Below are 15037 nucleotides of genomic sequence, written 5' to 3'. Positions count from 1 at the left end.
CTCCCGCGGTCACGGAAACGTCATCGTAGTCTGCCGCTGTCACGGAAACATCATCGTCTTCTCCCGCTGTCACGGAAACGTCATCGTCATCTCCCGCGGTCACGGAAACGTCATCGTCGTCGTCCACGATCGCGGCAAAATCATGAACATTTCCCGCGGCTGTTTAGACATCACCATCATCTCCCGCGGTCACGGAAACGTCAACGTCATCTCCCGTGGTCACGGAAACGTCATCGTCGTCGTCCGCGATCGTGACAAAATCATGAACATTTCCCGCGGCCGAGCAGATATCATCGTCGTCTCCCGCGGTCACGGAAACGTCATCGTAGTCTCCCGCTGTCACGGAAACGTCATCGTCGTCTCCCGCTGTCACGGAAACGTCATCGTCGTCTCCCGCTGTCACGGAAACGTCATCGTCGTCTCCCGCGGTCACGGAAACGTCATCGTAGTCTTCCGCTGTCACAGAAACGTCATCGTCGTCTCTCGTGGTTTCGGAAACGTCATCGTCGTCGTCCACTATCGCGGCAAAATCGTGAACATTTCCCGAGGCCGTGTAGACATCATCATTGGCTTTTGCGGTTACGTAAACGCATGACGACGATCGCGGCAACATCATGAAAATTCCCGACTTTGAAATCAAATTTAAGACTAAATCCCGTCTTTCAAGACCATTTTGAAATTCAATACTAATTCCCGACTTTCCCGATTTTCCCGACTACTAGACACCCTGCGACGTATAAGAGCTTCGCTTGCTCCGCTCAATAAAAAACAATCTTAGTCATATTTCACATAAACTAATGGTCAATTAATGTCATAATCTTTTAAGAAATCCGCCAGGGAGTAATATGATTCCCAATAATGCTTTAGTAAACATTTTTACGCCACACTACACTATTTTGACGAACTTCCCACGCAAGGATTTAGTCCAGAAAACAGCTGTTTGCCGCCAGCTTAATCAAATGGAGTTTCAATGGAGGTGGCAATGAGTAGTTATAAACAAAAACATAACCTCTCTTAGAGGTAATGACTAGTGATTTTTAGTCCTTTAGTTGGTGGTAATATATAAGGATTTGTACAGATTTAGTAGTATGGCGTAAACTATCGTACGTCACTCGTCCAAAATGTGTTTACCGGACTCGTATGGTAATCCCGTACTCGACATCGTCTCGCACGGGAACGACCACACTCGTCCGGCAAACCCTTATTTTCAGGACTAGTAACGTAATATACTATTAGTTTTTGTGCTGTATAGGATTTTATTTTTGAGGGGATCTTATATAGACAAATCCCCATAAAGATAGGGTTTTTTTTAAAGTGAGAGTGTTTATTGTTGAAAATGCCTGCCTTTTCTATTTATTTGTAATAGTCATACAGATGATATGAAAGTTGTTTTTACTATCAGCTGTCTGTTTTGTTGTCCAATATTGTTCCTTGTCATGAAAACATTAATGAGAAATACATTTGATTATTTTATAGTTTAAATTTGTTTTTCGTCGTAGTTTTGCTTAGATTATCCCTAAACACCTCCACTTGGGAGAATAATTCAAAGAGGTTATGGTCGCCAGCATCGTTTTAAGTACATAACAGTGTTGGGAAATCTAGTCTACTACGTATACGGTAAGAACAATTTATTCTGACGTAATTTTCTGTTTCAAGAATATTATTTCTTTGGTATATCTTTCGATCGAGTTTCTCCAGCTCTACAAATGGAGTACGCGAAAGGTATAAAACCATTGAAAGGAGCAGAAGATTGGCCAACGTGGAAAGATCGAGTGTTGGACGTTCTAGAGTTGTTCGACGCGGTTGATATCGTCGAGGGAAAGAGAGAAAAGCCTACCCTCTGTGAGCCTCCGACTATAGCTGAAAAGGAAGAACTTCAGAAATTCAACAAATCCACGACTCAGGCAAAAATAGTTATTTCTCAGTGCGTTAGTGATGCTCTACATCAACGTATTTCCGGAAGATTATCAGCTAAGGAAGTGTGGGACATTTTGATCAAGCAGTTCGATAACAAGGCAGAAGATCAGTTGTTTCGTCAGTGTTTGGATTTTCAGTATGGAATGGGATGATACCGAGGATGCCCCGACCGTGCTTTCAAGATTGAAGAATAAAAACCGCGAATTTGCAGCTGGCCTCAAAACGCGTAACATCCAAAGAGTCGAAGATTTTCTTGAGCTCTTGTTTGTGTCAAAAGTGTTACACATTTTGCCGAAGCGTTTTGAATCGTTCAAGTCTAGCTACTTATGAAGGCAAACGAGAGCAAGAAACTTGAAGATGGTTCATCTGCATTGATCCTTCATGAGTGTAATGTTGCTCCTACTTCAAAAGCTGGTGACATTCTTAGTGCCACAAACAGCGGTGGTCAGAAGAATAAGAAACCAAAAGGTGACACTTCGTGCAAATACTGTTCGGGGAAAGGTCATTGGATTCGCCAGTGTTCTAAATGGAAAGCTGACGGCAAGCCTGCGTATCCAGCTCGAGCTAACGGCATTAGCACTAGCTCAAAAACGAGTGACACTGATCAAAAGAGAACGAAGGGCTTGCAAGTTAACGTGACCGACAACCGAAGTCCACTGATTTCTGTCAGCAGTGAAATGAATATCTTGACCACGAACGACCAGTGGTGGATCGACAATGGTGCTACGCGGCACATTACGTCAAATCTGAGTTGGTTCACGGAGTACAAACCTTTTCCTGCAAACTCGAACGCAGCAGTAAAGGCGGCGGGAAAGGAAGTTTTAAAGCTCTTGGCAGTGGAGTCGTTGAAGTAGCGAACTATGAAAATGGAAAACTGGAAACGTTCACGCTCAACGATGTCTGGTATGTTCCTGACGTTTCTCGGAACTTAGTGTCCATTCTCGCAGCTCATGATCGAAACCCTAATAGCAGGTTTGAATCGACTAATACAGATTGTCGGTTCACTATTAACGAACAAACTGTATTCAAAGGTACTCGAAACTGTGGTGGAACTTTGTATCGTGCCTCATTTCACACAGTTCAACCATCTGAGGTTTGAGCTCAGGGCCGCGTTAAGGGTCAGTGGCGCCCTGGGCAAACCCAAAAGCAGCGCCCCCCTTATATATACAACTAAAAGGTTTTGAGCACAGCGGTGTAGGGAGGTGAAAAGGAAAGGAGGTTGACTCATCAGTTCGCCGAAACCCACAGCAGGTGGGTTGGGGGGGGGAGGGGGGTATTGAACTTGTCTTGTCAGTTGCTATGCGAGCGAATGCCTCTTGCCCTGCGCCAATAGCTAATGCACTACGCAGTGATTATTCTTCAGTACAGTACAGTGTGCAGTTCCATTACACACGTATTGAACGATATATATGTATATCGGTGTATATATACACCATATATAGGTATATAATAAATACACATTAGCATGTTTTGACAAATTTTTGTTCGGGAGGGAGTTCTCTATATCCAGAGTTTTCAATTCAGTATCAGTTAAAATACTACGGTTATGCCTAATGCCTAATACACTTCACTTTCTTTAAAACTGATTCTTGAGCTTGTATTCTTTGAGCCAACCGCTTGCGGTTCTTGGCTCCACTTCCACTAGGGTTTTTATGCATTTTTTTCACTATTTATAGGCCTACTTGTATCAACACTTCTATTTATTTATTACTGGTTCACTAACTGCAGTGTGAATGTCAACACTGACTAGTGACTGTCACAGGTTAGGTTGTGTTGATTTGACGACTGTGCAGAAGGCACAAGCACAACAGCACAACCTACTGGCGCCGCGGTTAGTTGTAGGGGTGGGTGTCGCGATGGTTGGTGGGAGGGAGAGTAGTAGGGGCACGTCACCAGCTGTAGTCTACAGGCCTACCACCCTACCTTTGATAGTGAATAGTGAGTGTGTCCTGTTCATACTGCTGCCTGCCTTTCCCTAACTTCACAGGCATAATCTGAAGAAGTGCGGTATTTTCAATTTTGTTGTATTTATTTACTTTTACAGTAAGGGAAAATCACTTAACTACAAGTTAAAATCACCCATTTTATTTTTGAAATCCTGGCTGATCAAAACCAATTTTTCATAGTGTGGGCGGTGGTTGGGTGCGCCCCCCAACCATCGGCGCCCCTGGGCATATGCCCAGTCTGCCCGTTTATAAAAATGGGCCTGTTTGAGCTAATGCAGTAGAAGACAATCACATTCTGCAGTTATATCATGAGCGCTGGGGTCACATGGATAAACGCTACGTCCGATCGAAGCTGGAATCTGAAATGGGTATCAAAGTGCCAGCCAACTACGAGATCTTCGAACCGTGTCAGTTTGGAAAGTCACACCGTCTACCATTTGGTACACGAGAACGCCCCTCAACCCCCGGTGAGTTGTTATCCGGTGATGTTTGCGGCCCGTTTGACCCATCCTTCGGAGGTCGCCGATACTTGATCGTCATAAAAGACCACTTTTCAAGGTACCGATACTGTTTTGTCGCAAGGGAAAAATCTGCTGTGAAGGAAGCGTTGCGTGAAGTGTTGTCTAAAGCACGCACAATTGGTCATCACGTCAAAGAGTTTCTCAGTGACAACGGTGGTGAGTTTGACAACGCTGAAGTTCTCAGAGAATATGGTGTTAACCAACGTCTGACAGCGCCGTTTGCACCCGAGCAAAATAGAAACTACTACAAATGTTTGGTGTTCCCATGTGGAGGTTTGGGTGAAGGCTGTAGATAACAGCTACAACACACAGCAAGTCATTCAACAATGCAAATTTTCACATGTTTTCAGTCATATAGTTTTAAACCACTTTTATTCCTAAATTAAGAGCACTCCCAAGAAGCAAAGCTTTTTATATCACTGCAAATAATATCCAGAATAATAGTTACAACACTTTGATTATTAAATTAAAAACCAACAAAGATCACAAAAACTAATATATTTGGCACTATTTTAAATTGAGTCGTAACTTCCTGTGTATCAATCCGCTTGGAACATGGTCTAAACAGGTTAGGCACTTGACAGGTCAGGTACTAGACAGTTTAGGCACTGGTGCCTAAACAATTCAGACTAACGTCAGTTGCTGAACCCTGCCCTCACTGACCACAGACAACCTGCTTCTTATCAATCAAGGACTGCTCACATAAGACCTAATCAGCTGTCTGTTTATTTTGAATCATTTACAATGTGAATCATACAATGATTTCAGTATTAATTCTGTTGCTACAAAATAACAAAATTGTAATAAAACCTGGCATATTCTTTGATATTTGTGGTTTATTTATTAAATGATGGATAAAATTGGAGTAAACAACTGTGGATTTTGTTTTAAATATGCTAGGAAGGCAGCTATACTTTGCACAGGACATTGTTATAAATGGATACATTTTAAATGTATTACTATAATGTATTCAGAGGTAAAAGTTATGTCCAGCTATGAGATAAAGGTCTGGAAATGTCCAGCTTGCAGGGAAGATAATGTTTCGGAAACTATTGACGAGAATAAACTAGATGAAAGTAATGTTTCTCTCTCACTAGCTACAGAAATTTATGGCTTACAGTGTTTTATGGCTAGTCACAAAAATTCCCTAGCTACATTAAATGGAAAAATTCAAAAGATTGATATTGATGGAGAGATGGACCTAAACACTTCACTTACAATTGCTGCTGAAGCAGGCTCACTACTGCTTGAGGAAAATGACAAATTAAAACAGCAAATTCATGAGTTGAAAAATGACAGACACCAGGCTGAACAGCAGGCTGAAGAAAAAATTAAGGAACTACGGGATAGAGTAAATATCCTAACAGAAGAAATGAATAAACAAGAAAGTGTTCACGTACATAAAACTCAATCTTTATATGAAAAAATGAAAACTGAAATTGAAAATAATAATAATAAAATTTCTCAGCTAGAAGATGAAAAGTTGATGTATAGGACTCAACATAAGGATCACGTGAAAGAGAAAGAGGAATTGAAATCATGCAAAAAGGAGATAGGTAAACTTAGTAATGAACAATCTAAGTTCCAGTTAACCATAAAGGATAATGAAGATTAAAAAACAAAGATAAATTCGCTGATGAATAAAAAACCCTCTTTGAGAAGAAAATTTTGGAATTAGAGTCGAAAAAAGAAGCTGGTGACACTGCACATGCTACAAAAGTTTCAAAACTCTTAAAATCGGATGAAGCATCATGGGTCAAAGCCCGTTGGGTAGATGATACCATTCTCCAATCATACTTTCATGCATTCAGCAGTGATCCCGCTCTCAACAACTCCGTCCTGTTTCTTGGCCCTTTTACAACTCAAATACTTTAACATTGCAGCCAGGAATAGGCCCAATCTGAAATGGATAATTTAATGTTTAAGAAACATAATTATGTTTTGTGCTGCCTGAACGACAGCCTTAATCCTGACAATGATGACTCCGGCTCTCACTGGAGCCTTTAGATTTTTGACAACATTAGAAAATTGGTATACCATTTTGACTCTAACTCAAACTTTAATAAGTCCAGTGCCCTATCACTGATGAAAAAACTCAACTTTGATGACAGTACTCTAGTGAATATCCCCTGCACTCAACAGAAAAATAGTTTTGAGTGTGGCATAAACGTCTTGGTTAACACAAAGCTGGTAGCTGAATGTTTCTGCAGAAGCCCATTAAACATTACAATGCCTATTCATGAGTGGTACAATTCATTTTTGTTGGATCCTCCTGTGATAATGCGGCCTCTGGTGTTAACAAAAGCATGAGTGAGATCTCTCACCCTGTTAAAAAAGGGACAATCAATGAACATATAGAGGAGACATGTGACAGGACCACTAAAACTAAACATGATTACATATGAGAAACTGTAAGAAGATTAGGAAGAAAAAAAACAAGGAAAGACTTTGAACCATCAATAAATCACACTGATACTAGAAACAAATTTTATGTCCTGGATGAACTCCATGAAGATGTTGCGGAAAAATATCCTCACAGTAAAGCATCAAGAGGACTGATTAAACTTAAAGCTCCACAAGCCCAACAAAATGGTATCCTTACTTCAAAATATTTCAAAGTATTTTGAAGTTTGAAAATGGACCAATGTCCGAAACATGTCACTTCTTTTTATAAAATATAATATTCAGGGTGCTCAGTTGTACTTATTTACTTAAATATTAAATATATATATTTATATCAATATTTATATATATATATATATATGTGTCTGTCAGCACGATAACTCGAGCAAAAATTATCCGATTTTGATGAAATTTGGTACAAACGTGTAAACGTACGTTTATTCGACCGAGTTCGCGATCCAGCATGATCGGACCATGGGAACGGGTGTTTTATGGGGTAAAAATAGGTTTTCCCATTTTTGACCCAAAAAACATAAAATTTAGCAATTTCTTTCCAAACCATTTTGTAGAGCTTAAAAAACTAATAATTTAGTATATTGAAGCGTTATTATGCGCCTAATGGTTACGGAGAAAATTCCAAAAAATTGTAAATTTAAAATTCCCATGTTATTTTTATGGAGAATAAGTAAACTGTTGTAGTTTGCTTGTTTGTGAACATATTTTGATCAAATTTGGAAAATGTTTTTATTTCTTACTAACTATTCACATTTTACAAAAAAAAACAAACAGTTTTACCCTCCCTGATGCAGCAAACCTAAGTACTTGTTAAACTAATTCTATTTAAATCAAGAATAAATGTTATATTTTTAAGTAGACATTTCAGTGTAAATCCAATCAGTCAAATGGAAATTCGCTTAGTCTGCAGGTTTCAGGGCCGGATTTCCCAATATCTAAAAATAAAAATAATTAATAGCCTCATAGTTGATTTTTTTTTTTACTCTGGCTAATAAAGCATTCTGATTCTGAAGTTGATGGAAAGAAATGATTGTTAGAAGATTTAAACTGTTTTTCTGAATTACGCATCAATTTCATTACAACATTGGTACGGGAGGCTGTTGACGAGCGCCCGAGCTGTGCTGTACGCATCGTATTGCCACTGCACTGTCACTATGTTGGCTCGGTGCTACTGATCGGAGTAATTAGGGGCGCATGCGGGCTAGACACTGTTACCACCAAACACACAAAACAAATAACTCACAAAAAAAGTTATTGACTAATCTTTTGATTAGTTTATAACAATCTGCAGGATCAAGTTAAAATATATAATACGTTGTGTTGAATATTAAAAAAAATGATTAATTTATCTTTAAAATTAACAAAAAAATATTAATTTCAGTTTGCAACAGGTTTTCGACTAATTCAATACCCTCCAAAGCACCATTAATGCTGTAATTTTCTCCTCAGACCTAAGGATCGGTATGGTTGGCCGGAATATTGCTCTGTTTTGCTTTGGAAATCTATAACCTAGATGCAGTACCACCATAGATTAAATATAACTCAAGTCGACTTTCTACCACATTGTTAATTCAAATTCTTTTTCATGTGTAGTTCATGTTGGTGACATTGGACGTTAGTTTTGACGTACGGTACTTTTGTTTCTATTATTTTAGGGTTAGCTCTATGATGTGTTTTAATTAACAAGAATTGTTTTCAGCAAATCCATAATGATGACGAATCTACTAAAGGAGTATGTTTAATCTACGGTATCACGTACTGTATGGAGTTCATGTTTTTGGGCCTGAAATTGGGATCAATGGCCATGTTTTTTGCAAGAATGCTCGGTGGATCAAGTTGTTTTGTTTCAGTCCCACAAACATGAGCATTTGCTAAAAGCATACGATTGCTAAAAGTGTTTATCACGGCATTTTGTTAAGGCTAAATGGGTCAATTCTTCAAAAAACTTGCAATGATAAAATTCCTAAAAGGAGTGGTATTCAAGCAATTAACTTAGGCCTATGGACATGATAACTTTGACCAGACTAGGGGGCGGAAAATTATTTGGGCCTAGGGGCGCCGAAATGCTAAATCCGGCCCTGGCAGGTTTGCTGCGGCGGGGGGTATTTTTATGTATAGCTGTTATTTCACTGTGAACACTGCCTGCCTTGTCTCTAAAAAATTACATTCTTTAATATCATTTGTTTTTGAGGTTTCACTATAAGATGTGGGTTGACAATTAGTATCTACTACCTTTACCATCTCTGAGAAGGAGAAGGGGCCAGGAGTGATAATGGGGGGGGGGGGGGATTTCACTTTATCACATACTTTCTCAGAATGCTCATTCACTTCACTGGACACAGAGACACTGCTGCTACTGCTACTACGGCTGGACTGGTGCACATCAGATGGCTCATGGTTGTTGTCATCAGGATAGCTGCTGCAGCGCCTTGGGTCGGACGATGTAGGACGTGTCATTTGTGTTAGGTTCCTCAGTATATCATCAGTATATCTTGTAGGATTGTAGCCATATTGGGTGACTTGCTTCCAGTACTAGGATTATTTTCTCTTCCAGCCATGTGCTTTGTGTTGTAAATTACAGCAACTGTAATATTTACCCCAGTATGCTCTTGGAGGTTCAACAAATTCTTCATAAAAATTTCAGGTAGTATTCTGTCCCTCATACATCCGAGTGGTGAACAGATTAGTTGTTTGAGGCTATTCTTCTTAATGTCTGCTGCTATCCCCTCGAACGCCTTTTCATTATCCGCAATAGAAGGTTTTTCCAAATATTTTTGTTTGGTTACTAAACTGTAAATAGTAGGACCATTCTTTACTGTTTGCCTTGCTAGGTGTTGGTTTATAAAGTTACCCTTTGTTGGTTTGCCTAAACACTACAGCTACACCTGCAGACATATTGTTTCTGTCCCCTATATCTGCGGAAATACAGTGTGCAAAGGCTGTGTCTGGTTGATCAGAAAATTGTTTAATCATCCCTGACATTTGGGAATTATTAATTTAAACATTTCTGATGTGAGAAATTGAACCTTGTTGAGTAGGAGAAGGATTTAATTCATCAGTATGCGGAGCTATTTTGACTTTTTGGTCAGATCCATTAAATAAGGGTTTAGAGAGCCAGTTTGCGATGCTTTTGGATATTACTATCTTTCCTGCTTTATTTAAGTGCATTCCATTTCTAGTATAATGCTTTTTATAATTTAATAAATAGCTGAACATCAAGTACTTAACATTTTGTTTTATTGATAGGGATAATAGGCAAGAATTACAGTTTTCAATCTCAAAAAACTGTTCACCATTCTCTGGCTGTTGATAAATATAGGGTATTTCAGTCAATATAATTTTAGCCTTAGTATTTTTTATTGGATTTTCTATTTTGGACAGTACAATTCGAAAGTGGTCTGCATCTGTTTTGTTGGACCCACCAATAAGTATGATACAATCATTCTCCTTATATCTGTCATTGCACTTCTCCAACTGTTCGACTACGTATAGCAGTGAAGCACCTGGATAGTAGCCGGATGAGACGGAGTACTGGGGCATTATAGTGGAGTGAGGAATTGAGCTAAATCTCTTGCATGGCTGTCCCCTGCTATATGAAACCAGGGTTTATTTTCCATCTTAGTAGGGGGCTGCACGTTTCTGGTTTGACTTATTGTATCATTTAAATATCGGTCATGAGATTTTATTGATGGTTTGTCCTTATTTTCATTAGAGATTGGTGTTTTTGCCTCTGTAACCACAAACTTATTAGTTCTGGATGCTTTCTTGTCGAGTTTATTTGCCCTTAAGGTACCATTTTGTTGGGCTTGTGGAGCTTTAAGTTTAATCAGTCCTCTTGATGCTTTACTGTGAGGATATTTTTCCGCAACATCTTCATGGAGTTCATCCAGGACATAAAATTTGTTTCTAGTATCAGTGTGATTTATTGATGGTTCAAAGTCTTTCCTTGTTTTTTTCTTCCTAATCTTCTTACAGTTTCTCATATGTAATCATGTTTAGTTTTAGTGGTCCTGTCACATGTCTCCTCTATATGTTCATTGATTGTCCCTTTTTTAACAGGGTGAGAGATCTCACTCATGCTTTTGTTAACACCAGAGGCCGCATTATCACAGGAGGATCCAACAAAAATGAATTGAACCACTCATGAATAGGCATTGTAATGTTTAATGGGCTTCTGCAGAAACATTCAGCTACCAGCTTTGTGTTAACCAAGACGTTTATGCCACACTCAAAACTATTTTTCTGTTGAGTGCAGGGGATATTCACTAGGGTACCGGTACTGTCATCAAAGTTGAGTTTTTTCATCAGTGATAGGGCACTGGACTTATTAAAGTTTGAGTTAGAGTCAAAATGGTATACCAATTTTCTAATGTTGTCAAAAATCTAAAGGCTCCAGTGAGAGCCGGAGTCATCATTGTCAGGATTAAGGCTGTCGTTCAGGCAGCACAAAACATAATTATGTTTCTTAAACATTAAATTATCCATTTCAGATTGGGCCTATTCCTGGCTGCAATGTTAAAGTATTTGAGTTGTAAAAGGGCCAAGAAACAGGACGGAGTTGTTGAGAGCGGGATCACTGCTGAATGCATGAAAGTATGATTGGAGAATAGTATCATCTACCCAACGGGCTTTGACCCATGATGCTTCATCCGATTTTAAGAGTTTTGAAACTTTTGTAGCATGTGCAGTGTCACCAGCTTCTTTTTTCGACTCTAATTCCAAAATTTTCTTCTCAAAGAGGGTTTTTTATTCATCAGCGAATTTATCTTTGTTTTTTAATCTTCATTATCCTTTATGGTTAACTGGAACTTAGATTGTTCATTACTAAGTTTACCTATCTCCTTTTTGCATGATTTCAATTCCTCTTTCTCTTTCACGTGATCCTTAAGTTGAGTCCTATACATCAACTTTTCATCTTCTAGCTGAGAAATTTTATTATTCTTATTTTCAATTTTAGTTTTCATTTTTTCATATACAGATTGAGTTTTATGTATGTGAACACTTTCTTGTTTATTCATTTCTTCTGTTAGGATATTTACTCTATCCCGTAGTTCCTTAATTTTTTCTTCAGCCTGCTGTTCAGCCTGGTGTCTGTCATTTTTCAACTCATGAATTTGCTGTTTTAATTTGTCATTTTCCTCAAGCAGTAGTGAGCCTGCTTCAGCAGCAATTGTAAGTGAAGCGTTTAGGTCCATCTCTCCATCAATATCAATCTTTTGAATTTTTCCATTTAATGTAGCTAGGGAATTTTTGTGACTAGCCATAAAACACTGTAAGCCATAAATTTCTGTAGCTAGTGAGAGAGAAACATTACTTTCATCTAGTTTATTCTCGTCAATAGTTTCCGAAACATTATCTTCCCTGCAAGCTGGACATTTCCAGACCTTTATCTCATAGCTGGACATAACTTTTACCTCTGAATACATTATAGTAATACATTTAAAATGTATCCATTTATAACAATGTCCTGTGCAAAGTATAGCTGCCTTCCTAGCATATTTAAAACAAAATCCACAGTTGTTTACTCCAATTTTATCCATCATTTAATAAATAAACCACAAATATCAAAGAATATGCCAGGTTTTATTACAATTTTGTTATTTTGTAGCAACAGAATTAATACTGAAATCATTGTATGATTCACATTGTAAATGATTCAAAATAAACAGACAGCTGATTAGGTCTTATGTGAGCAGTCCTTGATTGATAAGAAGCAGGTTGTCTGTGGTCAGTGAGGGCAGGGTTCAGCAACTGACGTTAGTCTGAATTGTTTAGGCACCAGTGCCTAAACTGTCTAGTACCTGACCTGTCAAGTGCCTAACCTGTTTAGACCATGTTCCAAGCGGATTGATACACAGGAAGTTACGACTCAATTTAAAATAGTGCCAAATATATTAGTTTTTGTGATCTTTGTTGGTTTTTAATTTAATAATCAAAGTGTTGTAACTATTATTCTGGATATTATTTGCAGTGATATAAAAAGCTTTGCTTCTTGGGAGTGCTCTTAATTTAGGAATAAAAGTGGTTTAAAACTATATGACTGAAAACATGTGAAAATTTGCATTCAATTAGTAAGTAGAGCTATTTCAGATAATACTAAGTTTATTTACTGTCTTCCTGAAATGGTTATCCAGAAAAAACTTGCTAAAAACCGATCATTTATCAATATTACTTACTTTTAAATACTTTTAAAAGATGAACAGTAAAATAACTAGATAAATAAAATAGAACACTTTAGAACAAACTAATACTTGTCTTGATGTAACTTGTAACTTTTCAAAGTTACAAAAGTCATATGTTCGATATTCAGCTAATTAAAGCACATATAGCTCATGTGTTTAGAGTTCCCAGGGTGAGGTTTGGGTGAAGGCTGTAGATAACAGCTACAACACACAGCCTGAGTCATTAAACAACATATAGAAACTACTACAAATGTTTGGTATTCCCAGGTGGAGGTTTGGGTAAAGGCTGTAGACAACAGCTACAACACACAGCCTGAGTCATTCGTCAACATATAGAAACTACTACAAATGTTGGTATTCCCAGGTGGAGGTTTGGGTGAAGGCTGTAGATAACAGCTACAACACACAGCCTGAGTCATTCATCAACATGTAGAAACTACTACAAATGTTTGGTGATCCCAGTTGGAGGTTTTGGTGAAGGCTGTAGACAACAGCTACAACACACAGCCTGAGTCATTCATCAACATGTAGAAACTACTACAAATGTTTGGTGTTCCCAGTTGGAGGTTTTGGTGAAAGCTGTAGACAACAGCTACAACACACAGCCTGAGTCATTCATCAACATGTAGAAACTACTACAAATGTTTTGTGTTCCCAGGTGGAGGTTTGGGTGAAGGCTGTAGACAACATCTACAATACACAGCCTGAGTCAATCAACAACATATAGAAACTACTACAAATGTTGGTATTCCCAGGTGGAGGTTTGGGTGAAGGCTGTAGACAACAGCTACAACACACAGCCTGAGTCATTCATCAACATGTAGAAACTACTAAAAATGTTTGGTGTTCCCAGGTGGAGGTTTGGGTGATGGCTGTAGACAACAGCTACAACACACAGCCTGAGTCATTTAACAACATATAGAAACTACTACAAATGTTTGGTGTTCCCAGGTGGAGGTTTGTGTGAAGGCTGTAGACAACAGCTACAACACACAGCCTGAGTCATTCAACAACATGTAGAAACTGCTACAAATGTTTGGTGTTCTCAGGTGGAGGTTTGGGTGAAGGCTGTAGACAACATCTACAATACACAGCCTGAGTCATTCAACAACATATAGAAACTACTACAAATGTTTGGTGTTCCCAGGTGGAGGTTTGGGTGAAGGCTGTAGACAACATCTACAATACACAGCCTGAGTCATTCAACAACATATAGAAACTACTACAAATGTTTGGTGTTCCCAGGTGGAGGTTTGGGTGAAGGCTGTAGACAACATCTACAATACACAGCCTGAGTCATTCAACAACATGTAGAAACTGCTACAAATGTTTGGTGTTCTCAGGTGGAGGTTTGGGTGAAGGCTGTAGACAACATCTACAATACACAGCCTGAGTCATTCAACAACATATAGAAACTACTACAAATGTTTGGTGTTCCCAGGTGGAGGTTTGGGTGAAGGCTGTAGACAACAGCTACAACACACAGCCTGAGTCATTCAAAAACATATGGAACCTGAGAGGAGTGCTTAGCAATGCGTACCACCGAATAAAAGTCAACATCACCAAGTAACCAATTGTTATATTTTTATTTATTAAATTAAATATTTAATCCTAAAACTTGAATTACTTTTGCTTTCAATGTCCTAACTCATTAATCCAAAAACATTCGTTAACTTTTTTAAATCCTACAGCTGGTATGCCACCGATGTCAGGCGATTTACACAATATTGTAATGAAAGAAAATATATAACATTAATGAGCTGGTGTCATCATAACAAAGCAATCGCTTGTTGCCGTTGCATTGCTTCTGCTTGTTATAATATTTGTGTGATTAAGAGTCTTCCTTAGTGGAACATGGATTTCTTCCCCATAAGAACAATGTTAACTTTGGGTCCAAATATCTCATCAGCAAATTGTCATATAATTATGGATAAGGAGTTAAATTTAAGGAATTGCGGTCCTCTAGAGATTGACGTTTTTTATTTCACAATTTTTAATTTTTATAATGAATAATTGATTATTAATTAGCTTAAAATTAAGCTAATTATTGAAA

General features: G+C 38.3%; 1 protein-coding gene across 5 annotated transcripts in view; it reads left to right on the top strand.

Moving 5' to 3' along the window:
* The window catches only part of LOC128983682 (sulfite oxidase), a 217479-nt gene extending 202878 nt beyond the window's left edge, over nucleotides 1–14601 (top strand). For 3 of the 5 annotated variants that reach the window (XM_054403077.1, XM_054403076.1, XM_054403078.1), the window contains exon 12: nucleotides 14426–14601. In XM_054403077.1, the coding sequence (XP_054259052.1) occupies nucleotides 14426–14554 (129 nt within the window). In that variant the 3' untranslated portion in view covers nucleotides 14555–14601. Of the gene's footprint in view, nucleotides 1–13348; nucleotides 13451–13739; nucleotides 14360–14425 lie in introns of those variants that run through there. The other 2 variants (XM_054403079.1, XM_054403081.1) reach the window with 2 other exon arrangements.
* The last annotated feature ends 436 nt before the right edge of the window (nucleotides 14602–15037 follow it).

Source organism: Macrosteles quadrilineatus, unplaced genomic scaffold (genome assembly GCF_028750875.1).
Source record: "Macrosteles quadrilineatus isolate MER2022 unplaced genomic scaffold, UCM_ALF_1.0 Scaffold_1__1_contigs__length_201487025, whole genome shotgun sequence".
Classification (NCBI taxonomy): domain Eukaryota; kingdom Metazoa; phylum Arthropoda; class Insecta; order Hemiptera; family Cicadellidae; genus Macrosteles; species Macrosteles quadrilineatus.
The sequence above is the reverse complement of the archived record's forward strand: the minus strand, read 5'-3'. Positions and strand labels throughout refer to the sequence as shown.